The sequence below is a fragment of the Pyxicephalus adspersus genome, chromosome 3 (assembly GCF_032062135.1).
Source record: "Pyxicephalus adspersus chromosome 3, UCB_Pads_2.0, whole genome shotgun sequence".
In the NCBI taxonomy this organism is placed as follows: Eukaryota; Metazoa; Chordata; class Amphibia; order Anura; family Pyxicephalidae; genus Pyxicephalus; species Pyxicephalus adspersus.
In genome coordinates this window covers 95,764,419-95,791,221 of record NC_092860.1, presented here as the reverse complement: position 1 = coordinate 95,791,221, position 26,803 = coordinate 95,764,419, and the positions used below count along the sequence as shown (strand labels likewise).

Below are 26,803 nucleotides of genomic sequence, written 5' to 3'. Positions count from 1 at the left end.
TTAGACTGTAACACAGATATATGAAATGATGGGAACTTACAGGTCCTCTTTGTAGAATCCGATTTGGCTTGTTTATAGAGAAAAAACCAGAAGTTTTTTTTCCAATTTTAACAAAAATAACGGCAATTTTTTTTTAAAAGAAAAATTTATTAATAAAACATTTTTTTTCTGATTGTCTTCACGTGTAGACATTGTCATATAAAGGTTTATACAGAAGAGATGAAACCATATGATCAATGCACAACAACAATACATTTCTGATAGTTTTGCCTACCATATCTAGGGAAAATTACATAGCTTTTTTTTTTTTTTTGATTGGTCTAGTCATGTGGACTTCCTCAGGGTTGGTCATAACAGGACCTAATGCTTAGTTGTTAAATCTGGAAAACTTTGAAAGCAAACTACTATACTACAATCAGATATTGTTTTCCTAAAGCCCAACTAAAGGCAAAATCTTAAAGAAATCATGAATAATGTAAATATAGGTATTGTCTTTGGAAATTCAGAAACCTATTGTGTGTGCAGCTACAGGACCCATCATATGTTGTCATTTTCTGTTACAGATTTACAATTGTTCACCATCTTCTACCTGTGAGAACAAGTCATGCCTCTATATGAGGACACAACTTCTTTTATAATTCAGGGATTTTAGGAAATTAAGTCTGGTGTTTTGTCCTTCCTTTATTATAGGTGTCACACGTAACTGACCCTCCCACCAGCTGAAACAGATGAGTGGAATAGCATGGTGTAAGCTGTACATAAACCTGGCTTCAGCAAAATTTTATTCCATGTCAGAAAGGTTGGGGACCACTGTTCTATAAAATAGCCAAATGTAGTAGGCACAACCCACAGCCCATTAGAGAACCATCTTCATCAGGCCTACAAAACAATTTATTTGGTTAAGCTTTAGCCTTTAGGCCAGATACGGCATAGCCGCAATGCATACAGAGGAGAGGGATTTCACTTCAGGAGGTGTTCCCTGGTGGTGGGCGGAGCCATTAGGGTGGGACTCAGAGTCCGGCCTAGTGTGCTCCCACCCACCCCTGAAATGGCCTAGTGGCCATAAAAGTTTGCCAACCCATGTTTTACAGAAGCATTTAGGTTGGCTAGCCGGATATAAAGTGATCATGGTTGTTTGATTGTGTATGGCCCTAAAGGAGTGGTTTGCCAAGAATGCCTTACAGCACTGGTATATATATGTGGAAGTTAAAACGATTGTGCTTTATTTATTGAGTTAAAATGTGTTAATTTCTCTTAAAATACATTTGCAACAAAAGTCAGTGCACCTAAAACTGGTATTTTATGCTGATGATAGGAATTCAGGATCCATATCTGTGCTCCATGCCACTGCCTCTTACTTATCCACTCATGTGGCGCCCACTGATTATGCAGTACTCCTTTCTGTGATTGCTCCTAAAGATAAAGACTTTACATTAGTCACATAACACAGCCTCACCTTCACTTCTTCACTGTGGAGGGTCTATACTGAAGTTTAGGCTTAAGTGAGCGTTAAGCTATTTTTTTGGTAACTACCAGTGGTGAGACCACAAAACTCCTGGTGGAGTTCCTTAATTGCTGCATTTTAAAAAGTATTTTATGTCATGCAGAATACGAACAGAAGCTATAGCAACAACTCCATTAGGACTGGGTCATTTACTCTACGCAAATAAGTTGTCAATATAGTATTTGGAAACAAAACAAAAAAAGTGCAGTACAAAATGCACTATTGCACATTGTCTATTTTTCCTCTACTTTTGGACGGATGAAGGGAGAACTGTTGCGTACATGATAATCACTCAAATTCATAATAATTTCTATAAAAATAATTCTTAGGCTCATATGGTTAGTAAGTAAATCACTATAAAAGCATTTCAACATTAAATATTGCACATTAACTTTCTTGTGATATGAACACGCTATCAAACAATATCAAATGTCTAACTCGGACTGTACAAAAGTTTACAAAATATGTAACAATTTAAACACACTGCAATATCAACAACAACAAAAAAATTTGAAGATAAAACTCTAAACCCAGCACAGAAAACCAGAAGAAATGTTATGACTTGTAGTTTTCACATTTTACAAGCAATTTAAAATTAGTTTCCTTTTGTACAAATCTAGATTTCCAAGTCAATACACATAAAATATATATTAAATAGGCACAAAAGCAAAGCCATACAAAGATTAGAGAGGTCACATTCTACAAATAGTGGTGACTAGGTACGTTTTACCTAATTCTTCACTGGAGTGTACTATATGAAAATATTTTAGTGCCTTATCTGCAAATGTGGAGGCAACACTGGAAGTTGTACAGAAGCAAAGTTCTTGTTCTAAAGCTAAATCAGAAATAGAAGCCACACAGCCCCTAAAATGTAAGCCATATACCTAAACAAAAATAAGGTTCAAAGTTTTTTTTTTTTTTTTTTAAAGCATTACAGCATTACAATTAGAAATGTTCTCCAGGGTAAATAAATGCATAACTTATTACAGAGACAACCCCCCACCCTCTACATATGAAGGAGGGATCTCTGTTTCTTTGGGAATGGCAGTATTTAAAATTACCTGCAGTCTCTCCTGTTAGTGAGGTTTCATTGGAAAAATACAATTCTTCCCCAATAGTTTAGAACTTGATCAGGTGAGGCAAATAAATGAATACGGGACTAGGGCCCATCTGTTCCTTTTACACATTGTATGGGGGAGACAGACCCTTTGTAATGATCAGAGTGCTCCTGCATAAAGAAACTAGCTTCCCCTGGGAAGTTTTGCAGAATACTGCAGACTACTTTATTATATGTTCAGTTGGAAACATTGTAAAGCCATCCCATTTGCAGTTTCTCAGATTGCATAGTTGTGGCACCCATGAAGCATTAGCCTTGTTTTGCGCAATTGTAAGATTTTGCTCATATGTCCCGCAGAGGTTTTACCAGGCTAAAACACATTCTTAAAAAAAAACATATATAATGGTAGTAGAAGACTTGGACTAGCAAAATATTTATAAACCTATCAACTCTTACAAAAATATAAAGACACAAAACATATATCAGTTTTGTTCTGCTAAATGGGGCTCCCATTATAGTATCTTTCATATCAAATCTAAACCTATAAAACAAAATGGTTTAGATATAAAGTGCAAAACTGCAAAAATAACCCAAAAAATACTGCTTAGGGTAAAACCAAATAAATAGTGGCAGAGGGCTTATTACCTGAATGCTGGTCATATAGAATGTAATCATATTGTGTTCTCTAAAGCTGCTCTATACTTATCCTACAAGTCTTGGCTATTTGCGTTTCACATTTTTAGAACAAAGTTTATGTATGTAAACCGTTCCTAAAATCCTGCCATTTTAATATTTTTTTTTATTTTTTTTTTACAACAATTTTCCTTTAGGTAAACCTTTCTTTGATTTTTGAATCCTAATACACAAATTGGCTTAAATAAGCAGTGTAGTAATAATATTCCTGTATTCATGGGTTTACTGACCCAGAAGAATACAATTATAGTATGCATTACTATTTAACTTTGTAGCTAGGTGTACTCCATTATGGTTGGAGACGTAGAACGCTACTTAATAAAAAATTGTTTCTCTTTCTAAAGCTGGTAAGCCTGCTAATATGCCTAGGAGAACCCAGGACAGAATAAAAAAAAAAAAATCTATGCAGAGATCTAGATTTGGTAACACGAGGAACCACAGACAATGTTGTGCCTAACTTCAGGGCAACAGCAGGCCCAACAACCTGTTTAACTTTCTGAACGTGAAAAGCTTCTCCTGACAACTGGTCATTTAAGTACCTAAAACTGTATTATGCAGAAGCTAGGGGAGCGTCACATTTCTGCCCTATAGTACTGGATATTCCTCAGGGATTTTGTAACTGGGGCTGTAAAGTTGTGCATGCAAGGTAAGAAAGACCTTTTTAGTGTCAATAATTGTCTGTGGCCCACTGGGGAGATTTTTCTTACAGTTAATGTCTGTGACACTTGACAAAAATAAAAAAGGGAATGGGGGGTTATTGTGAAAGTTAGGCACTGATACTAAGTCAAAGCTTTCCACATTTAATTCAATTGCATTCGCTGGAGTAGAGCTTTAGTTGAATTCACCCCCACCAACTTATGCCTTTTTTTTTAAAAAGGGTGTCTCTGGGATCATGTGAAGTATGCTGAGTAAAGGATGAATTCTTGGCTAGACCATTGTGAACCCAAAGATTCAATTATTTAGCTACCAATAAGATAAAAATGGTGCTAAAGAGAAAGAGTGGAACTGTGTAGGCTTCCACAGAAACTAATTGGAAAACAGTGCATTTCCTAAAACATTTTATAAAAGGAGGTAATAAAACTACACTTATCACACATTAAAGCTTGTACTCCAGGCAGATACAAAGAACACAAATATATCCAGGACTGTATTCATTAACACATCATTAGGCATATTTGTAATGCAAGGCATTAAGTAAATCTATTATCAGGTCAAATAGCTCCAATATATGGACTATATTTGTGTATTTAGTTGTTTGTCTGGAGTTAAACTTTAGGTAGATCCTGTAATGAATATTACCTAATAAAAACATGTGCATGTATAAAATACAGGCTGTCCTAAAACAGATCAAACCATTATTGAGAGTAATATACCCTAACAGGTTCCAAAACCATCAATACCATAGGCTTTCTTGTTCAGCAAGCAACAGGTGAACTTTTTTTGTACATCAAGTCAACCTGCTTTGCAATTTATATTCCCTGTGTTATATATGTTGAAGCTTTACTCTACTGTAGAGATTTAGTATTTCATATGACATATCTGTGCTTTTATTATAATTGTGACTTCATGTAAAAATATACAAAGTTTTTAAAAAATTTAAAATAGAGCATTTTTTACCTAGATGGTTATTAAACATATTTTCTATATATAGAAGTTAATTACCTGATTAGAGAAAAACTAGTAGACTAGATTTTGTGCATTTTATGAGCTTCTTATGTAATCTCCAAACAAGAGGAATAGAATTTCCTCCTTGTTACTAATAAAAAAAAAAACAAAAAAAAACAGTGACCTCTCTGAAGGCTTTCACGCCCTACAAACAGATACAGGTATACAGCGAATTTAAAAATGAGCTTAAATGTACAAGACACTATAAGACCCAGGCAATGTGCAAAGAAATATCAATGTTATGAGGGAGCCAGTGTAGTGAGTTACTAACAGCTTGTTTCAATAAGCAGTTAAGACTCTCAACTGACTTCACTTTAGCATCAAAACGTGTTAAAACAAGTTTACTGCTCACCAGAGCTATAAGCTAGCTCTGTCCTTGATATAATCAAAGCTGACCATTTAGACTTGAGGTCTCCACATGGAGTGTTCAACAATTCAAAAATGTTAGACCTAAATGTCTATCTATTACAAGGCACACTTCCATATGACATTTTTGTTCGTGCCATCGAGTGATGAGCATTTTCCAAGGTTCTGTGGTAGGAAGGTTCCATAACAGAATCTGTGAGCTGTAAATGACCAGGGTCTCTGTGGAATGCAGTACTTTCAGTCATATAAACTTTTGGCTTCTGGTGGTATTTTAACCTGTATGTGTCAGTCATACAGTTGTCCACACAAAAGTATGTCGTAAGTGAGACTGTATCATTAACATGGGAAACTTGATTGAAGCCCAAAGGCTGTTGAGCCATCTTTGATCGATAGTCATATGCCGAGGCACCAGACAAATGTGGTGTGTGCATGTCTAGGTCATTGTTATGAAATGTTTCTTTTGTTGGGTAGTAGTCTATGTCAGAGTCTGGTCTTCCAAAATCACCAGATGAAAGTCTCTCAGTGCTGCCAGAATGAACACAAGATAATGATTGTATATGAGAAGCAGTGGTACCAGGAGAAAAATGTTGCTCAGTTCGTGGGACAGCACTTCGAGAGTACTTCTTAGGAGGCAGAGGAGGTGGTAAAGTATTAAAGTCACGATTTTCTGTGCAGCTACCATCATCTCTGTGGCATGAAAGGTTTTCATTTGATGCAAAGAAGGGAGCATTCATATACTGTATTCTGTTGCTCTGCGGAATAGGCTGTGAAGGACTGACAGGTGGATGAAGAAGCAGAGCACTGGCGAGCCCATTGTGCTGTGAAACTGGTGAATGGTCGTGGTGCAAACAACAATTTTCTGAAGAGGACATGGTCAGATGAAGAGAACAATTCCGAGAATCTTCTTGTTTATTCAAAGTAGACTCTTTAACACTGTAATCTTTAAGACCTCGAGATGAAAGCGTTGGTGAACGAACTTCATGTTTTAGATCACCATTTTGTTTCCTTAAAAAACAAACAAAAAAAAATGTTTTTTTTTTGTAGACTAAAAACTAATTTGAATGATTAAAGAAACAATGTGGAACAATGCAGAGATACTCTTACCTAAAATGCATTCACACCTGTGTGTTATACATGTTTTAATTGTGCTCCTAAAGAAAGTCAATAAACTGCATATCTTCTTCTAAAATAACTAACTGGTTGGCTGTCTCTCTACCTTCTGCAAAGTCAAGGAATTACAGTCTACATAATCTAAGTTCTTATTCTTTATATATATAAAGAAAAAAAAAAAAAAAAAAAAAAAAAGGAGAGTGGCTGGCTCCTTTCCTGTCCTAAGATAGCCATCCACTCCACAGAATCATATTAGCCAAGATCCCAATGTTTCCTGACAGCTGTGGCTCCAGCCAAGATCTCTCCAAATATTCTTAAGGTTGCTTTTCTTTAGATCAGGGGAGGAAAGGGGGCTTGGTTGGCAAAGGGATTAAAAAAATATTGTGTATAGTGTGTGTGTGTGTGTGTGTGTGTACACACCAAAATGAGCAGGAATGTGGCACCATGTTCTAATTTACAAAAACACAGACATTTACACTCTAGATCAAAAACTTCTGACAACTGTTTCCCTTGTAGAATACCTTCGGCCCGAGGGGCTAAGTGATGGCTCTCGGGGACCTGGAGACAGCCTATCTTCATATCTACTACGCTCCAAATCATTACACTCCCTGCTGAAACCTTAAAAATAAAAAAACATACAGATTACTTTATACACCTATAGATATAGTACACACAATACATAATGCATATTCCAATAAGACAAAACATTAAAGTCACTGACAGTTTAAGTAAATAATCTTGATTGTTTTTCTTCAGGTGCCTGTCAAGAGGTGGGAGCATGCAGAGCAGCAAGTAAACAGTCACCTAAGTGTTGAACTCAGAAATTTTTTTAAGCTGTGTGGGAAGAAATTGTAGGCGAGTGGCAGCCCCAACTCTTCAGTAAACAGCCCAGTGGTTACTGAAAAGTGCTGGGTGGTGCACCCAGGTAAAATGAGCTGGGGAGCTGTGTTGAAAGCAGGAAACATAGGCCCAGAACATGGTAATTAGGTAGCCAACAAGTTCTATAGGTGTGCAAAGCTAACTGAAATGCATTGAGGAGAATTTTTGAAGCCTTACCTGTTAAGTCCTAATCCCAATGAAGGGCTACTAAAGCTGAAAATTATCAGTACTGGTGTACCCATTCTAGAGACATCCCTATACTTCTCTCATTCATGGGCTTAGTAATTTCAGGTAATTTTCCCTACAGTGTCACAGACAGGCAGAGAAATAAATACAAAGAAATAAATACAACCAGAAAGGTGTTTAACCTGCTCTTTTGCAACACCAAAAACAAGTTTTGCTTCCAAAGTCATTTGATTACCTTTTGTCAAAGGCAAAAAAAAACATAAAAAAGCACTGCACTATACCCTAGAGTTATTGATGCAATTACAAACAAATCACAGCAGATGGCAGGAGTGATCCACCTCACAAGCACTGGATCATGTGAGAGGCATGCCTTCCAGAGAGCAACATTCACTAACACCAGAAGGGTTTGTCTTCAGGATTCCAGCCCATTTAAAAATAGAAGCGTTATTTTTCTCTTCTGCTGACACAGAGAGCCATGCATGGCTAAAACTAGCTAGTGATTCTGTTTAGAAGCTTGGCCCAAAGCTCTTCACTAAACTAAATATGGCAGATGTTCATGTTCAGGCCTGTACAATTACTGCAGCGTTAGAACTGTATGAATGGATTTATTTTTTTTTTCTTAATTTTCCATATTTATGTTTAAAAGTGTAATGTTCTAAAGAACTAGGTCCAACACAAGATAATTTCTTCAAGCTAATACATATACATTGATCAGCTAAAACATTTAAAACAACCTGCCTAATATACAGCGCTGTGTAATATGTTGGCACTATATAAACCCTGTTTAATAATAATAATTTCTTTCCTAGGTAAATATGCACCATGCACATGTTTAAAAAAGAAAACAACAGTAGGCAGCATTCTACCATTGCTCAAGTAGCCCCTTATATGTTCTTTCAACAGTAGCCAGGGGTGAGCAATCTAGTCTGTAGCAAAGCAGCCACTTAGAACATCAGTTTTATGCCTGACATCTTTTTCAGCAATTCGTGCTACGGAAACTTATCTGTGGGGATCAGACCAAGCAGGCTATCCAGCTAGCAACCTACCTTGGGGAAAATGGCCCCGTCTCTGATTTACTGGCCATCATTCCTTGGACCATCATTCCTTTGGTTGGTACAAACCCCTGCATAATGGGGAATAGCAGTCCAAGTACTTTGACCAATTCATCTGGCCATCACAATTTCCCTTTTCAAGTCAGTCCTCATGTCTGGCCATTTCAACCAGTTCCAACACATCACCTACCTACTGCCTAATATATCCCAACCCTGAACAGGTGGCATTGTAACAGTATAAACATTATTTATTTCACTATTTATTTATTGGTTTTATTATATTAAGTTTGTGTGTAATTATTCTTCAAAATTAAATTGGATTTCAATTTTTTTTCATAGCTAATGGACCTTTACAGACAACCAGAGAAGACACAACAAAAAAAGTGTTTAAAATCCCTTACCATTCAATGGACTTCGAAGGTGTGGAGAGGTGGAAAGGAACCCATGTACTGAATGTGGATCGCTTAAAAAGGTTTAAAAAAAATGTGCTTTAGTATTTTCAAATGCATGGTGTTTAATATAGCAACATTTTTTCACTTCCAACATATCACTGTTGGGTGGTACCAAGTTTGAAGGGAGTATATTTCTATATTGTCAAATACAAAAATGAAACAATATTACAACTTAAGAGATTTATAATAACCCCAGGATCTAATGAAATTTAGGAAAACAAAATTATGCATTGTGTTTACTTTGTGTCAGTATCGGTGTATTTCTAATCTTTTGAAAATGGAAAAAATATTCAAAAAGCCTGTTCTTTCTTTATAGACCAAAAAGGTTTACTGAAATGAAACAATTTAAAAGTTTTGTGTTTAAGATTTCACAGCTTGAAATCAAAGCTGCACAGTCAACAGGATGATGAAACTGATTTCGGAGATACCAGGTCACAGTGCCAGACTGTATACTTTATTCTAGCTGAATCATCCTGAACATTCAGCAATTGCACACATTGTTTTAGTTTGAAATCCAGTTCCTAGAACAGTATCTAAGATAATACACAACAAAGCTTAAAAGTCCTTAAAATAAAGAGCACATAAAAGGTACCTTGTGGCTCTTGCAAGTACTTGGGTCAGTCTCAAAATTTCAAAGCATTTTATGAGGCCACTTGAAGCCCCCGATGGACAGTAGGTCCAGGCGATACACAAAGCCTGATACTAGAGACTCAAGCAGGGGGTTTAAAGCAGAGCTAAACTAAAACCAAAAAAAATTACACTTACCTTTAATCCTGCAGGTCCCTCGATGGTGCTGGTCTTTCTGACTATTTTGTCCTGCATTGTCCTGGGACTCCTCTTCGCCCCGGCACAGAGGAAGTGCCGGGTGCCGCCATCTTCAGTCTTCTCTTCCAGTCTTTCTTCGTCACCCGATCTTGCACGGCACAGGTGCGAGATCGGGTGACGTAGCCGCTGTGAAAGGGGGAGGGGGGAGAAAGCCAATCTCACTGCACATGTGTGAGGTCAGTATCTTTTACCTAGGAGGAAACATGTGAGGCATGCGCAGAAGGGGCTTTTTTCCTCCTAGGGGGAAAAAGATGCTGATCTTTTGGGATGGGTGACTTAGGTATCTCGGGAGGCTCTGCACTTCGTTTAAGTCTTGATTGCCACAGCGATCAGGACTTAAAGACCTGCTGCACAAACAAAAACAATTTTTGCTGCATATAGAAAGGTTGTCTACCCTTCTATGTAAAGTAAAAATGTTGAGTTTAGGTACGCTTTAAAGTAAGGTAAAAGGTCTAATACAGCAGAACTACAAGGTATCTGCACTTCAGAAGTGCTGCTGCATTGGGCATTTTAGACCACATGATATTAAAGTAATATTTCTCTACCAATTAAAAAGAAACACATATACCATAAAATATACCATTAAAAAAAATAAAAATTTACAAAAAAAAAAAAAAAAAAAAGAAAGACTCTGGGCTAACAAGCACATAGTAAATACTTAACAAAAAAAGTCTGCAAAGACTCTTCCTGTTAGCCCAGAAAATAGATCTAAGGATCAACAGGACACAAGAAGTACAGATTGTATATGTAATAGGTGTATATGTGGCTGGCTCCATGTATACATATATTTACATATAAGTTACCTTCATAACCAAGCTTTTCTAAAATATCCAGTGAACCCGTTATTTTGCCCGAAAAGAATGAAATGTATAGGATTGAACAGTCATAGCTTAGTCCATAGTCATGGATATCCATAGTCATGGATATGGAAAAACAATCACTGCATTCTGAAATGCTACACTATATAGGCCTGAATAATGTCACACGAGGAGGGATTTTATCCTTGCGTAGGCTCTGGCCAAATATAACGTGAAGGTGTAAAGATAAGAAGAAGGTAAGCATCTTTTATTTACCATGGGCTGCTAGCCAAAAGACCCGTTACTCAGCCTAAAAACACTTGCTTTAACATGCAATGTCAACGTTAGGTCTATTTTTTCACATGAATATAAAAAAAAAATATCCGTTAGAGTTTTCAACAAAGGGCGATTGACTTGTTCCATTTAATGGCTCCAAAAAGGAACAAAAAAATTTTGCTTAATTTTTTATATTTATATGAAAAACAATTTTTACAAATTCTTTTTGTAGTTTTTATTTTTTTAGGGAACACATAAGAGATTTAAATTGAGGTTCCTTTATCACTCTAAAGTTCAGCTTTATTATTTTACAAAGGTAATACGAACTTACCTGCACTGGCTCATTTCCTGAAGACCTTTCATATCAGCAAAGCTGGTTCCTTCAATAACAGGAGAATCTAGATTACTTGAGCCACTGCTAATGTGATCACTGCTTTCATATCCAGACTCTGCTCTTTGCATCTGCCAGCTGTCAAGATGGTACATTTTTGAATCTGGATTTAGCTTGTTCCTTTCTGCCTGACTTTTCCCCACAGATTCCAGTGAACTTCGGCTGCCAGATTCCTGTTTTATTTCGTCCTCATAAATGGTCATTAGGACCTTTTTCTTGGAGCTCTCCCTCGAGCAGTGGTTAAGGTTTTGATCCTTAGCAGAATGATGTTTTCCATTAGTGTTTGCTAAATGCCGTGGACTGGACTGGCTTTTCTCACTATCATTAAAAATGCTGTCCACATTAAGAGTCTCCCGCATGGGTCGCCAGGTCTTTTTGGTTCTGCCAGTTCCTTTCTCTCTGTACTCCTGACTGTTGTCTGTATCATAACCATTTGAGGCACTATTCTTCACACGAGTCATTTGCTTTGATTCAGGTATGGCATTTTGTCCATTAGTAGAGGATGACATTTGTCGAGGCTGCTGGTCAGACCTCTGTTGCTTATATGGACCTTTCCCTTGACTGCTGAAGAAGTGAGGATCTGGATACTGTCTGAATCCATTTGCTGGGGTTGATCCGGATTTGAGCTGCGTTCCAGAAAACGACTGTGAATGGTATGGAACACTTCCAGTTGTTGCTACTTGAGACAAACATACAAATGTAAATTAAACAGCTGAAAACAGCGGCAGCTTAGTAAGCAAGATATAGTCACACCAAAACATAATGCTACACAGCTCTATGGTTGCTCCACAAAATGCACAGGCCACACACAAAAATCATTCATATACATTCCACAAACAACTTACAGACTTACACACGAAGAACGATCAACAAGGAAAATAGTGTCAATACCTTTCGGTCTAGAAACCTCTTTCTTCTGTGGTTTATCAACAATTTTCCGTTGTGCAGATGTGTTTTTCAGATTATTTGCTCTCTGGGCACATTCTCGAGACAAATCTTTTAACTTTTCCTGCTGATCATTTCGTCCCAATTTAACTTCAGAAAAAAATACAATGATAAAATGTGTGGTTACAATTCAACTTACATTCTAGCTTTCTTATGTTTGCATTTACTGTATGTCCACTTGCTCATGAATCACTCCTATTTGTACAGTGCATGGAGTGAAACTTACCAACAATAGATAAGTCAGCAAATTTTATTAATTATTAACTTTCAGCCATTTATCTACCCAATAAGTAACAGTCTGCTAAGAAAATTAGTATCATTCATGCAGTACCACAGACCTTTCTGTGCAATATGCACCTTACCAGAAAAATGTATTTTTGCTGGTTTAACACAACACATAACCCAATTTCATTCCAATCATCCTGAAACAACTGTCCCATCTTTCCACAATACTAAAAGGAGATTAAAAATATATGTAAAAAAGTTAGTAAGGAAAAGTAAAATGCAACAATTAACTGATTTTTTTAAAAACTTGAGAAATACATTAAGAATTTAAAAATAATGCATTTTTTGTTGCTTTAGTTCATTTTATTTTATATTCATAATGTTATCAGGGCAGAAAGGGATAGGATACCCAAAATGTAACAGCTTTCATTTTTATATATTTGAATACCTAACAGGTAGCTGCCATCTAAGTGCTTCCACTGATAATTCAAAAATCTTAGTTATTCTTCGAAAAAATTTTTTTAAAATATTTATTAGGACCTAGCTCCTAGGATTTGTTTAGCGATTCTTCAAAAGTTGTTTAAGCTATGTTCATTCAGACAGACACAAGCATCAATGCACTCGCTGTTGGATGTAACGTTATAACTAAAGCAGTGAAAGGTTAATACAAATACTGAGGCATGCAGCGAGCCATATAATACTGATTAAATAATAAAACAGGCTTTTAGGATAGCCTGTAAAGTGTATAACATTAATATGCTATGTGAATCTTGCAGATTGATTCTTCAAAGCCTGTAGTTCAAGACCTTGTATACAGCCTGGTTATAGAATCCAGAGATCCTCTAAGAAACTTACCAGGTCCTCTGCCAGTACTTGACTGAACAACCCCTCTATTAAATCCTGTATCATCTGATGAATATCTATATCCACTGTTCTGATATATATGTTCAGCAACATCAGCATCTCTGTTATATTCTGCCTTCCTTGATTCTGTAAACAAAGGAAAAGGGAACTTCTCAGAAAGGGGAAAAAAACTAAAACACACACTTGCCAGCTAAATATTAGGTCATCTGGCTAGTGTCAGACTTGGCAGTTAACTTTCACCCACCATCCCATATTCCCATTTGCTAATCTATGATGGGTAGGCCCAGTGGACAGATGTCAGAAAGGAGTGGGCAAGCTTCTGCAGTGCTGGAGTGTTGCCTGTCTGAACCATAGTGATTTGGCTTTACCTGTGGAGGCTCTTACAGGTGCTTGCATACACACCACACACAGACATAACTAGACAGTTGGCACTGGTATGTGGCAAGTGTGACAACAACAACTAGAATATTGATATAGGGTAGTATAAGAAAAACTAATACTCTAAATATAAAATTGAAGTTAGCCAAGTCAGCAGCCACTTTGACATTTAAAAAGTAAGTTTTAATTAAGGGAGGAAAAAACATCCAGGGGAAAGAATCAAACCACTGAATTAAGGGAGCTTTTAAATCCAATTCAAATTTAAGTAAATTAAAAAAAACCTAATTATGGTCTAAATATTGCCAGAAATTGAATATATATATATATATATATATACACACATATGGAACCAAAATCAAAGTACCTGTGCTGTCATTGTTGAAGACCCTCTTGTAGTGAGACCATTGAAGAACTTGTCTTAGGGCATCATCCGTGGTCACTGCAGTGCCATCAGGATTGGCATAAAATAGAAGCAAGGGCTGGTAATGACACCTAATGCACTTAGTGACTACATCTTTCCATTTGGTACCAACCTAAAAAGAAGTATGAACAATTTACTTCAGATAAAAAAAAAAAGAAAAAAGTAAAACATGCAATGATGTCAAGTTATGGTTATCACACCTACAAGAGTACTACATCAAATTATGTTTGATTATGATTATGTCCTGTAGGGTAAAACTATAAATGCTATAAATGTTTCCAAAAAAACAATTATGTTCGCACTCTTAAATGTGTGCTGAGCTATTTCATGTGGATCACATCCAACTGTCACGTCTAACGTGGTAAAACACTAAAAGTGAGGGTAAACAGTAAACAACTGGTGCCATTCATTAAAAAATGGTAATCCGTCAGCTAAACAGAACTGTTATTTTAGGGGGGGGAAAAGGCTTAGGAGAGATAGTTCTGGGGGCTTGCCTATGTAAAAAGGAGTTGAACTTCCAGCAGCAGATCCAGCAATACCTTTTTGAAGCCTTAGATTTAGAAATATGCTGTAGGGGGCAACAGGGATTTTGGCAAATACATTTGGGTCATGTACATGCAAATCCTTTAAACTGATTTCAACAGAACTAGTAGAAGACTTCGAGGCAGAGCTGGGCCTAGATATTTCCCCTACAATTAGTCAGTAAAAACGTGTTGTATTTACATCTATAGTAATACAAATGTAAAACACTTGGTATTTCAACAACAAAATTCAAACATTCATTTTATCTTCTGCTAAACTTACCTCTTTTACTGAAGCATCATCAAATAAAACCCATCTGGCACTTTTTGTGTGATAGGCAAAGGCACAATAATGTCGGCTAGTGTAGCAGATCATGCCCACAAGGTACAGCCTACTTTCCTTTGCTTTTTCATCTGTCACTCTAAAAAATAACTGACAAAAAAAATGAATAAGTAAAAACAATTTAAAATTGTTGTAACAAAAAAAAAAAAGAAAGAAAGAAAGAAAGAATTACCCCTGGCAAGTAAAGCTGTGTGGCCAAATTTCGCACAACATCCTCTGTCAAATCAGAGTTCTCAGAATCCCATACTAAACCAATAGTTACTATCTCTGGACAGTTCATCAGCACTCGTCGAATTTTGATCTTTTGACCACAATTGCTCTACAGAAAAATAAGTACAAAAATGATTATTCATTTGACATACAAAATTTTGAATAAAATCTTTGGCTTCAAATAGATTTAAAGGTGCCTGTAGGCAATGCTATAAGTAATTACCACATAAAAGAAATCTGAAGCATAGCAAATTATGTGTGTTATGTGCATGTAACATGTAGCTGGAGGTGTTTGATGCAATGATTGCTAGTAATCTGCACTTCAAAATAACTCTATTTTTAAAATGTGTGCATAGAGAAAACTGTACCAAGCACCCCTATGGAAAGGAAAGAAAACAATAAAACAGTTTACATGTCAAGCATATTTTAATAAAATTTGTGGCTTGTAAATAATGGGAAAAAAAAAACACACGATAGTTAGATAATAGCCCTTGATAATACTTACTGGGCATTTTCTAAAGTCATCTGCAGTATTTGCAGCCTGTAGTAGCTCAGCAAACATCTCCGGCTTTAGACGCTCATGTCTCTCCAGCATTCTGTCGACTTCATTGCTTGATTCAACATAAAACAGGTACAGGTGTCACAAAGGTCCAAGCACACACTTTCATCATAGAACACACTAAATTCAACAATACTCTTCATCCATACAGATAATACAAACTAGTTTTAAGGACTGAAGATCATTTGTGCCAATTTCTTTAGCAGGTTAATTTTAGGCCATTTAAGAATCGGCTGTTTGGAGAAACATGGCTAGAAACACTTAATCATTTACCTCTAGAAAGTTTATGGTGGTGGGTATAACTGTACCTAGAGAATACAACATGTGAGTGAATATGCATATTCCAAGCTACAATTCTGATAATTGCAAATGAACTCCAGAATCACAGTCATTTATGTGATCCATACACCCCTGCCAGACAGTAAATATGGCTCTGTCACACTGGACCTGCAGCACAGCTTGCTCTAGATAATGTGTTGGGAAAACACTACTTAAATAAGCATTCCATTATTTTTGTACACCCAAAGGTGAATCGGGTAAAAGGGGATAAAAAATCTATACAAAGCAATCAAGAGTTTTGATGCTGCTTGCAATACAAGATGACACAATAAAGAAACGCTTGTAAGAAAACTGAGTCAAGGTCTTCATAAGGCTAAATACAATTATATTACATGTACTATTTTCTACCAAAGCTTAGAGCACATAAGATAAGGCATGCAGGAGCTAAATTACAGAGAGATCACATAATCAGACATGCAGTAAAATATATATATATTTTTTTTTTTTTTTTAAACGTTGACAGTAAATGATTTCCACACTGGAGGTCAAGAATTAAAAGCTAGCGGTTGCTCCTAGAGCAAATTGAGAATGGAGCACAACAAGTAGCGCAGCAGCTCAGTTAAAGAACATCTGCTTGTGTCTGGAACCCTTGGCCCAAATAACATGGTGCACTTTCAGACTGAGTCACAATTGAAAAAGGCTGCAATTTAAATAAAACATTAACATGCTAAAATCCTCCCACGCCTCTGTAACTGTGCATTATTTATCTGAAGATTGGAAAAACTTTTCCTAACAAAAGCTTATAAAGCCCATGAGTCACTTGAAATAGGAGCGGAGAGTGGAGTAATTTCCTGCCACTCATGGCTAAAGACAAAGCGAAACGTTTTTGACTTGATATGAAAATGTTATACTGAAGAAATGCTCATTGCCTTTTGAAATGCTTTTATTTATAATGTGTCATATTTCACAAAGCTTATAGAGTTAGAGCTTTTAGGCCCATATTCATGCTGATGCTGGCATCCTTATTGGTTATCCAGGTGACAACTAACACACATCAGCTTTTTTTATTTGTGTAAACTATATCTACTCTGTACTCTACTCTAAACTGTAGGTTTAAAATGCATTCTCTGAACATGGTACTTGATTTTGTTACAAAGATACAGATGTTTCTGTCTGGATGGGTTATAAAGATTCACACACACCTTACCCCATTTTACTAAAAGAAATAAGTTGTTTTTTTTTTTATTCCCCCACCTGTGCTAAACAAACACATAAAAAAGCTTCATTGGGAATCTTCCAGACCAATATGTTTCAATGGCAGTAAATGATTCCCACAAAGGAATGTCAGATTTCCTGTTTAATAAATGGAGCTCCAAATTTCCTCTCATTCCCCAAATTAATAAAAGCATATCAAGAGGATATTGCTGATGAAAAGAGGATAGTGTGTTTGAAATGGCTATATTTTATAAAATGGCTAGCGTAGCACAGACCTAAAAAACCTATTCCCTGTGTACAAATTGCTATGGGAGCAAATTCTGTAGGATCCTGAAGGTTGCAGAGTGGAAAGGTAACCACAAAGCACACTTACCATTTAACCTGCCTAGCGGTACATTTCTCTCCGGTTTTTTATGTCTAAAAGCGGTACATTGTTTTTCATGAAAATTTATTTTACAGTATAATATAATAGTATGAGTATAATAAAGTTTGAAACACAAAATCATGTAAAATTTATAAATTAAAAAAAAAAATTTTTTTAATTTTTTAGAATAAAAATATTACACTCATACTAATATATATATACTGTAAAATAAATGTTCTTAAAAACAATGTACTACTTTTACACATATAAATCCAATGTATTGCATTCAATACAGTTATTTTGTATTGAATGCAATACAAATGGATTTTGAATTTCCCGCCCCGCCGGCAACGTACACACACACCAACGTCAATGAGAACTCCCCGGTGACTCACCAGGTGCAGAAGACACCGGAGGAAGAAGAAAGAAGACAGAGATCGCGGCGATGGACAACGCAGGACGCCGGCCGATCAGATAAGTGCTATATTTACTAACCTTCCCATAGGTTTACCTACCCCAAGTGTGACTCGGGGTTACTGCTTTCAGCAACTTTTTTCTACCCCGAGTTGGTTTTAAAAGCCAGAACATGGGGAAAACGTGCACTTATTGCAGAAATATACCATTTTTTAAAAATGTTGTCAAAACATACACTTTCAAGATTTTACCAGGGGAAGATAAAAAATATTTGCAAATTATAAATGTAAATTAATGCAGAAGTGCTAAGCACCAGGTGTACAATATTAATACAAATGTGTACTAGGAAAACTTGTAAGCTTACCAAAGTGCCGTAGTGGAAATGTAACGAACAAACTCTGTGAAAGGCAAGGGGTCAGAGGATGCTCCGCAGCTCCGACAAACACACTAAAAAAATAAAAAACAGTTTATACTCAGAATAAGGTGATAAAGTGTGCATTCTTAAAAAGAAAAATAAGGCTCCTACCTGTTCATAAAGAGTCATTGCAAACTTCTGATGAGTAATGCAAGACTTTGAAGTGCACATGTCACCTTCACTGTTTGGCACAATATGGAAATGAATCCTTTGTAGTATGTTTTCCTGAAAATAAAAACATTACATACATGATCCATTATAACAATGACCAAAAATTCAAAAATTCATTGCTTGAGGATTAATGTAAATGCAAACGTTATACAATAATAATTTACTCACAAAACATTCTGCTGCATCATCCATAAGGCCAAGCTGAAAACGGTGTTCATCTTTAAAACTCTCTGCCAGGGCAAGCCTCATAGCATCTGATGGGAGCACTTTTTCCCGACTAGTTTGGAACTGTGCAAATATTGACTGCAGGGAAAGAAAACAAAACAAAATACAATTCATCACTGACAATAGTTAACAAGTTACTAAGAAAGACTACATTTTATCAAGGTCAGTCGAAAGTATGTATATTGTTACCAAAAGGTAAGGTCAGCCAAACTATAGATGATATTTCATCTCATAAAGGAAAACTGTTTTCCCCTATGTCAAGGACACTTTCTCCACCAGAACATCCAGGAGAAACTCAGACCACCATAAACCACAGATAACTGAAATAGCACTTGATGGCTTGGATATTTAAAGCTTAACTAAAGTCAAAATCAAGGTAAATTTTTAGAGCGACTGTGTTGATTACTCTAGGTTATTACAATTACTTTTGGAACTGGACTTTTCAAATCAAAAAAGCATTGTGAAACTTGGCAGTGTCTTTGCAGCTACAGGGCCTTTTAAAACTTTTCAGGATAACAGACTGTGATCTTACAATATCCCACCACCTACTTACTGTGACTACAAGTCCCACCTTCAAATATAGAGGTACAATTTCTCCTGTAAAACTGGGAAATGTAATCTGGAATATACAGTTATTCTTAATCCATGTGTCATGGAGCACACATAACCCTCCCTTTATATGAAGAGAAATTCAGTGTACAAAAATACATTTTGCCCATAAAAACTATAACTATATATACTATTCGCCACTTTGCATTTGCCATTACTAAGTAACATTTGAGTTTATATGTATATATAAGACAGCACATACAGTATCTCTATGTAGTAACAGCCCTGGCCTTTGCTGACAGCTTGTCATGGGTAACTAAAAGGAGTTTCCAGATGTAAAATGTGATGTTATTGCTTTTTAGAAAATTGATTGCACTCCAAGATAGAGATGAGTCAAATGAAAAATTTGCATTTATATCAGTTACCTTTAAAGCACAAAAAATACAAGCTTCTCCTAAACAAACATGTCCAGTAAGTCCACGTAAACTGCGCCGAAATATATCCAGCTGCCATAAAACCTGCAGAATAAAAAACATTTCTGTTTGAGTTTCACACAACATATACATAAAAAAATAATAAAAAGGATAAATTAAATTAATTAAAATGTTTAAATTATATATAGTGATATTGGTGCGAAATGGCTCATTAATCCTCCGAACCCTGTTCCTATATACATTTTTTTAAAATTTTCGATCATTTCTAAAAAAGACCAACACACCATAAGTGGGACATTGTCACCAACAGCCTACTGTATTTTGACTTTCTTTTTCAATAATCCTATACCATTTCTCATGCTTAGTCATTGTGACCTTGCCCATGTCTCAGCAAAGTGTTACCCCTTCTCTCTGCATTCCCCTTTCCTGTGCTTTCTTCATGTCAGTGCTCAGATCTGGAGGCTGTCTGACAAACCCAAGTCCTGTTACTGTGAAGAGCTGACAAATATCTCAATACTAAAAATAAAGCCAGTCTAGTGATCCAGACAGCACAGACAGGTCCTACAATTCCCTGTAGGACTTAAGAGCAGACAACCAATGAAGCCTACCCAATAATCCAGCCTGGAATGAACTGATCAATGTAGAAGGAACAGAAGAGGAATCCTGGGGAGGCCATCATGCTTTTCATACTTACAGATCCGTTTACTATGTGCAAAGCAGTAAACCTCCCACAAAAAGTGACAACTTTCTCTACCAGTGAGGGAAACTGCCGGACACAATATAAAGCCAGATTCAATATGCTGCGTAATATTGTTGGCGCTATATAAATCCTGTTTAATAATAATAATAATAATAAAAAATTATATTTACTTATTTCTAACAAATAAGTGTCTAAAATAATTTGTTTTCATCTCTAGCAGGAGCTCAGCTCCAAACAGATTTTTGAAACTGTCCAATAAACCATAAATGCAGAGGGGTCTGCAACAATAGGTTTAATTAGGAAAATGTGCTTAAAACACTTTCTACTTTAATCTCATAAAGGAAAAAGGAAATGTATTACAAAGTCAATTGGAGTTCAAAACCATTTCCTTCCTTGGCTGAAAGGTCCCTTGGTGCGTTTAATCAACAACTCAAACATTTCTGAGCTGGACAACTAAAGAGCTTTTCAAAACCTTACTTAATGTGACCTAAAATGTACAAAGAAAACATGTACATATTACTTTTCTATACAATCTGACCAGACCTGTCAATGGCAGGCAACATTATATACTATAACCACCTTATTTTGCATTTCTTTGCTCATGCTGCTAATAATATATTTCCCAAACTTGAAAACTGACAGCTATCAGGAGCAAAACAGATGAAAGTTTTGATCCAACATTGCCTGTTGCAGTCCACCAAAACAAATCTTTGCAGCTTCTACAATGGGCTTTACACTTGCATGCTCTTTCTCTGTCTTTTAAACACCAAGGGGACACTTGTAAAGCAGTCCAAGACCTTTTCTGCAATCTCACTGCTCCCCAGACACAAATAGCATAAAAGAAAAAAAAAGTTATCTGTAAAAGTGTATTAATTGCTTGTATCTGAAAACATAAGGCGAAAAAAATGAAAAGAAAACCATATTTACCCACAGCCAAGTTTTCTGAAGCTTTATAAATGTGTGGTCAAAGTAATCATCCTTCAAGGCTGAGCTGGGCGTAAAAAAAAAAAATCCCATGAGAATGTAGTCTAGGTCATTGCAGGAATGATTTCTCATGGGATTTCTAACACCCAACCTTACTACTCTGTGACTAAACCAATGTGCTCTCCAAACAATGTTTGTGCCAAACAGGGGTGCACTGTGGAACAGAGTGAAGAAAAAAACAACTTGCGAATTCTTCACTTGTAGCTAAGATAAACCTAGAAAAGGTAGATATGTAAAAAATATATATTTATTATGCACAGCTTTCATATCATAAATAAATGATACCTGGAGAACTGTTAGCTAAAGAAAGCACGGCAGATTAATACCCCTTCAGGCTAGAAAAAGAAACAAGGAGGGAGGTAAAGAGAACGGATGAGCTACTACCCTGACCCTTTTTACAAAGAGGCAGTGGACGGTCTCAACATTTAATATGGTATATTGAACTAGTTTGCATGGATTTTGCTGTGTCAATATAAGACATTACAATACTAAATAACAGTATATTGAAGAACATTTGTTGTAAGCCCACTAGAGTTCACAGATGTAGTTTATCTCAATAGAAAAATTAGTTGGCAGCCAAGAAATACCATCCCAGCAAAGTTCACAAAGTTCTACTAGATAAATAAGGGGAAGAATTTAACCATTTTGCCTTTTTGGAAACATTAAAATGCACATATTAAGTCCGGACATTACCTAACCCTTACGTTATGAACAGACGCCATAGAACTGTGGTAATTGCACACTATATTTCTGCAACTGTTGATTTAACTCAAATTCTCAGCAAATAGATGTACTACAATTAACCTAAGTGCACACAGATACAATACATACCCCATTTTTGGGGATTAAAGAGGAGGTTGTACCAAGTAAATAGACACCAAACATATCAGGTCTTAAAATGAAGTGTGTCCATAAAATGAAAAACAGGCTTTACAGGTCATTCATTTAGAGATAAATGATGGCACTCAGGCATGTGCAGTGACACCCAACATGTGGAGAAATCATTGTTTCCATATGCAGCTAGCAGGAATTCATGTGTCTGTGTGTCCTGGGGGCAAGAAGCCTTAAAACATAGGGGGTATTTTTTTTTTTAAACTTTGACTTTTTAAACGTACTTTTCATTACTATTGTAAGGGGGATAAATTGACCAAAGATCCTTAAGACACCAAATGTTAACTCTGCACTGACCCTGAACAAGCAGAAGCCCCAAACTGATCAACCTCAAGCACCAAGAAGGCAACAATGATCACCATCAGTCAGCTATACACTGTAAATATTGACTCCTTGCATAAATTTGATGTAATTGCCAGTAAAATCATTTGAAACTTTGAAATATTTATAATTGTGCTCAGTCCACCATAGATCAGCCTCTCTCTACCTTTTTACCACAGGGGAACCCCCTTGAAATAACAGTGCTCAACCCAGAAATTTTTTTAACCTGGGTGGGAAGAAATTTTAGGCGGGTGGCAGCTCCTGTATTATGACCTAACTGTTCTCTAACCACCCAAAAACAGCCAGGTGGTTACTGAAATGTGTCGGGTGGTGCACCCAGCTAAAAGGGGCTGGGGAGAACACTAAATAACTTTCAGATCTTCATGGAACCCCTGCTATATCCACAATTCACAGTACATTAGTGCGGTGTTCTGCGGGAAGAATGTCTCCCTTACAGACAGCCAAGAAGAGGTGTGTGAGAGGCACCAATTGCACATTGTTTAGGAAACCCCTAGTAGCCTCTAGCAGAACCTTATTTGAGAAAGACTGCTATAGAAACAAAAATAAATTAAAAATGCTGAGGCAGCAAAGTTTGCAAAAAACTACATTTGTGTCACTGCCAAAACTTTTGGCCAATACTGTAGGTCTCTAAATCTTTTATCAGCTCCATGCGCCATGCAGTGTTAGCACAAAAAACAAAAGACTTTGCATATCGCCATTGGTAAAAACCTCTACCTCACATACATATTTACGTATACAAAATACATATTTTGTGTTTACTTCCTCTTTAGGAATACCAATTCTTTTGCTGTCAAGCAGTTTCGAATGGTTTTAATCCCTGACCTAGAACAGAATATGCAGACTTTGAAAAAAAAATAAAATAAATAAATATAGTAATAAAAAGAAGCATAAACACCATGGTCACTACGAAGATCAATAAAACTGACTCATATCTGATGAATGGTTCCCTAAATAATTTTCTTCATAGGAAAATAATATGATTGTTATTAAAGTGACAACATAAAACACACTTTATAAAATAACACATTCATACACCCAAAAAATTTCTTTGCCATGCCAAAGTATCAAACACAAAACAATAGCCAATTCCTGTCTGTATTACGAGGTTTTGACAGCATGAAACTATATTAAACTTTCTAATTACCAATAGCACAAGAAATCAGTTGTTATTCAGAGACTTGCCAAAAAAATAACCTCAGGCCTTTATTACAAGAAAGGTGAATGTCTGTGACGTACGACTGAAACTAGAGGCCTAAACTGGACAAGACAAACCATGAGCCGGTTGGGACAGGTAAAACACAAATGTGATTTCATTGTTGCTGCATTCTCAGCATACAGAGGAGTCGGCTTTTCTAGACATTGTAAAACGCAGGACAAATCAGCTGAATACCATTCAAAAACTAAAGTTACAAATGTGCAACAAGTCCGCAACTTGAAGAGAACTGTGTAGTTGTATTTCTGTGGTGATTATTAGAGCAGCATAAATCTACTACCCGGGTGCCCAACCTGCAGCCCTCGCAACTGCTACAGACTGAAGTCTTTGTTTTAGGAAGTGAAAAATATTGCAGGAAAGTATTACTTACACTAACTACTTCTCATCAACTCTCCGTGCTTTTCATCCCTTTTCTTATTTTATGCTTTTTCCTCTGATCTTTTATTAGGGTATTATTCCCCCTCCTATAGTGGTACTTCCCTATACTTTCTTAGATTGTAAGCTCTTCTGGGCAGGCTCCACTTCTTCTCGTGTGTCACTGTAACTGTCATTCGCATCCTCTATTTATTGTACATCGATGCATAATATGTTGGCGCTATATAAACACTGGTTATTAATAATAATTGCAACAAGGATGACAGATGTAAAAGAACTGATTTGTAAAGGGGTATAAAGCTGACAGATTTCTGTCACTGGTAACAATCCTTAGTGGTCATTTCCACCAATAGGAGAACAAACCAGTACTATGAACAGGGGGGGGAGGATGACTGACTGGCACCCTCCTCCACAGGAAAATACAGGGGCTGTCCCTGCTTGGTCAATGTCCTGCCAGGATGGACCGATGAATGACTGCTGCACACATGCTAGATTTTCCTCCCGAGACAATCACAATTGTTTGAAGGCGACAATAATCTAGCGTGTGTCTGTAGCTGGAAAGCAGTGATCTTTATCAGTCACATGTAATGTCTGCTGTATCTAACCATCTCCTGTACAATGTCTGCAATCACTGACAGCTTTCTGCAGCATCACATTCATGAACTGTGTGGCAGCATCTTTTATCTATACAATATCACTGCTCCAAGCAGAACTTCTTGTTAGATCTGTGCACACATCTATGTTCAGTATCCTACCGTCTTATTGTTGATCTCCTAAAGGAATACAGGCTGTTCATATGGCAAAATGACTTATCCCTTTCAAGAGATATTTCACTTAGCTTAATAAATATGATGAAAGTCTGCCATGTTCAACCATCCAAACTTGGGCAAGGAAAAATCCTGTTTTTTGCCTGCCCCCCCCCCCCCTCTTAGGATTGCTTCGTAATTGATTGTGTATTCTTTGCAAATTAAACTTTTACCAAATAGATGATGCAAAAGTCTCATACAGACATTACACATGTCAGAAGAAGGATGATCAACTTTAGGAGACTTGTCATATTTTCACCCAAGATAAGCACAACAAATACAGGTGACATACATCTGAGGTGTATACGTAGAATAAGAAAAATATCCTTTGCAGAGTGATAACTGTCCTCGGAAAATGCACAGCCCAAGTCTCTTTAGTAAATAAGCCCCATATCCCAATACGTGTAGACATGGTGGGGTATGTACATAGATGTGACACTGAGCAGACACAACACGTGTGCACCACACACTGACAGATGATTTATGAAGGCTGACGCTAGGAAGTAACTATTGTCCGCTAACATTACACATATTTTCCCAGGAGATACAAAACGCTGAAACCCTTGGTTGCTATGACTAGACTAATAAGCCTGGCCACATCAGGCTCACAAGGCTTCCATGCTGGAATACGTCTTTGTTGTACCCAAACTCCTCATATAACCATCATCAGCCCGGAGTGTGATCTGAGTGAATGCTGCCTATGGATGGAGCCAGTCCAAGCAATCCTAGGACGTGCAGCCATTCCGGCCTCCATGCCAAGGGGCACAATCACACCAAGGTACCATGGGGCGCACACAGATCTACACCCACACTGAGCCTGCTGTATGAGATGGGACTGACAGAAGAATTGTGTGCTCCTAGCAACCACATCCCATTCATCTGGGTGACACACATAAAAAGTACAATCATTAGTTGCTATGGGCAACACTGCAAGCATAACTATGACAACAGCCGCCTCCGATCAGCCCAGGAACATTGTAATCACATAAAGCAGGCATCCTGGTGACTTGCTGCACTGTTTATTCTGCTGCCATAATCTCCTGATGTAACGCAGTACTTTTCCATTTCCAAGCACCCTATAACGCCATAGGGAGCTATGTGCAGGCAGTAACCCATAGCAACCAGACTCCTGGATGCCAGGCACACAGAACCCCGCACACCATTCAGCGCTCACCTGCACGGCACTATTGAGGAAGCAGCTGTTCTGGCCGGGCTCGTTGAATAGGCCCTTGGTGGGAGCCAGGGAGAGGACGCTGCCCGGCTGGTAGACCTTCCCCAGGTTCCCCCCCGCCTGGCGGCGGAACAGTTTCACCCAGGCCATCCCCCTCGGTCAGCGGAATGTACAAGGCACAGCAGGTGTGTTCAGCTCCCGGGTCACTCTACGTTCGCTCTATGTCTTCGGGCTCTGCCCATCCTTCCAGCAACACGTGCAATGTTATTCCCCGCTCCGCTCGCCGCCCGCACCGTTCTCTACACTGCCAGAGAGACGTGTGAGGAGGAGAAGCGGCTGGCGGCAGAAGGAGGGGCCGCTCTCACTTCAGGGATCCAAAGGAGGGGCTCTTGGCTTACGAATCCCGTCCAGGCACTCTCTCACTAGCACCGCGGTCCCCTCCGGCCTTGTGTACGGTAGTCACGGCACCTTCCTTCGTGTCAGTTTCTCCGGCTCCTCAGCGTGTCATTCGGACCTACGTATCACGTTACACCGCC

At 37.4% G+C, this 26,803-nt stretch overlaps 1 protein-coding gene across 3 annotated transcripts; it reads right to left on the bottom strand.

Annotated features, from left to right (window-relative positions):
- Positions 1 to 126: 126 nt before the first annotated feature.
- On the bottom strand, positions 127 to 26,803 carry USP53 (ubiquitin specific peptidase 53). 3 transcript variants are annotated; one of them, XM_072405778.1, is made up of 15 exons: positions 26,271 to 26,803; positions 19,777 to 19,869; positions 18,746 to 18,880; positions 18,518 to 18,631; positions 18,356 to 18,438; positions 15,666 to 15,771; positions 15,123 to 15,269; positions 14,891 to 15,040; positions 14,030 to 14,198; positions 13,279 to 13,413; positions 12,145 to 12,288; positions 11,194 to 11,932; positions 8,914 to 8,975; positions 6,917 to 7,013; positions 127 to 6,290 (listed from the first exon to the last, which is right to left on the bottom strand). In XM_072405778.1, the coding sequence occupies exons 1-15, from the start codon at positions 26,415 to 26,417 to the stop codon at positions 5,378 to 5,380; spliced, it is 3,234 nt and encodes a 1,077-aa protein (XP_072261879.1). In that variant the 5' UTR covers positions 26,418 to 26,803; the 3' UTR covers positions 127 to 5,377. The 3 variants fall into 3 exon arrangements, with proteins under 3 accessions (XP_072261879.1, XP_072261880.1, XP_072261881.1); XM_072405779.1 differs by having other exon boundaries at positions 11,194 to 11,929; positions 26,271 to 26,802; XM_072405780.1 differs by lacking the exon at positions 26,271 to 26,803 and adding an exon at positions 21,417 to 21,435.

Bases quoted from the DNA above. Each gene is read 5' to 3' on its own strand.
- USP53 (XM_072405778.1), bottom strand. From the start codon at position 26,417: ATGGCCTGGGTGAAACTGTTCCGCCGCCAGGCGGGGGGGAACCTGGGG. The intron at 18,439-18,517 runs GTAGGAGCCTTA...TTATTTTTTTAG, and splicing joins CAATGACTCTTTATGAACAG to TGTGTTTGTCGGAGCTGCGG. The intron at 14,199-14,890 runs GTAAGTTTAGCA...ACTTCTTTTTAG, and splicing joins ATGATGCTTCAGTAAAAGAG to GTTGGTACCAAATGGAAAGA.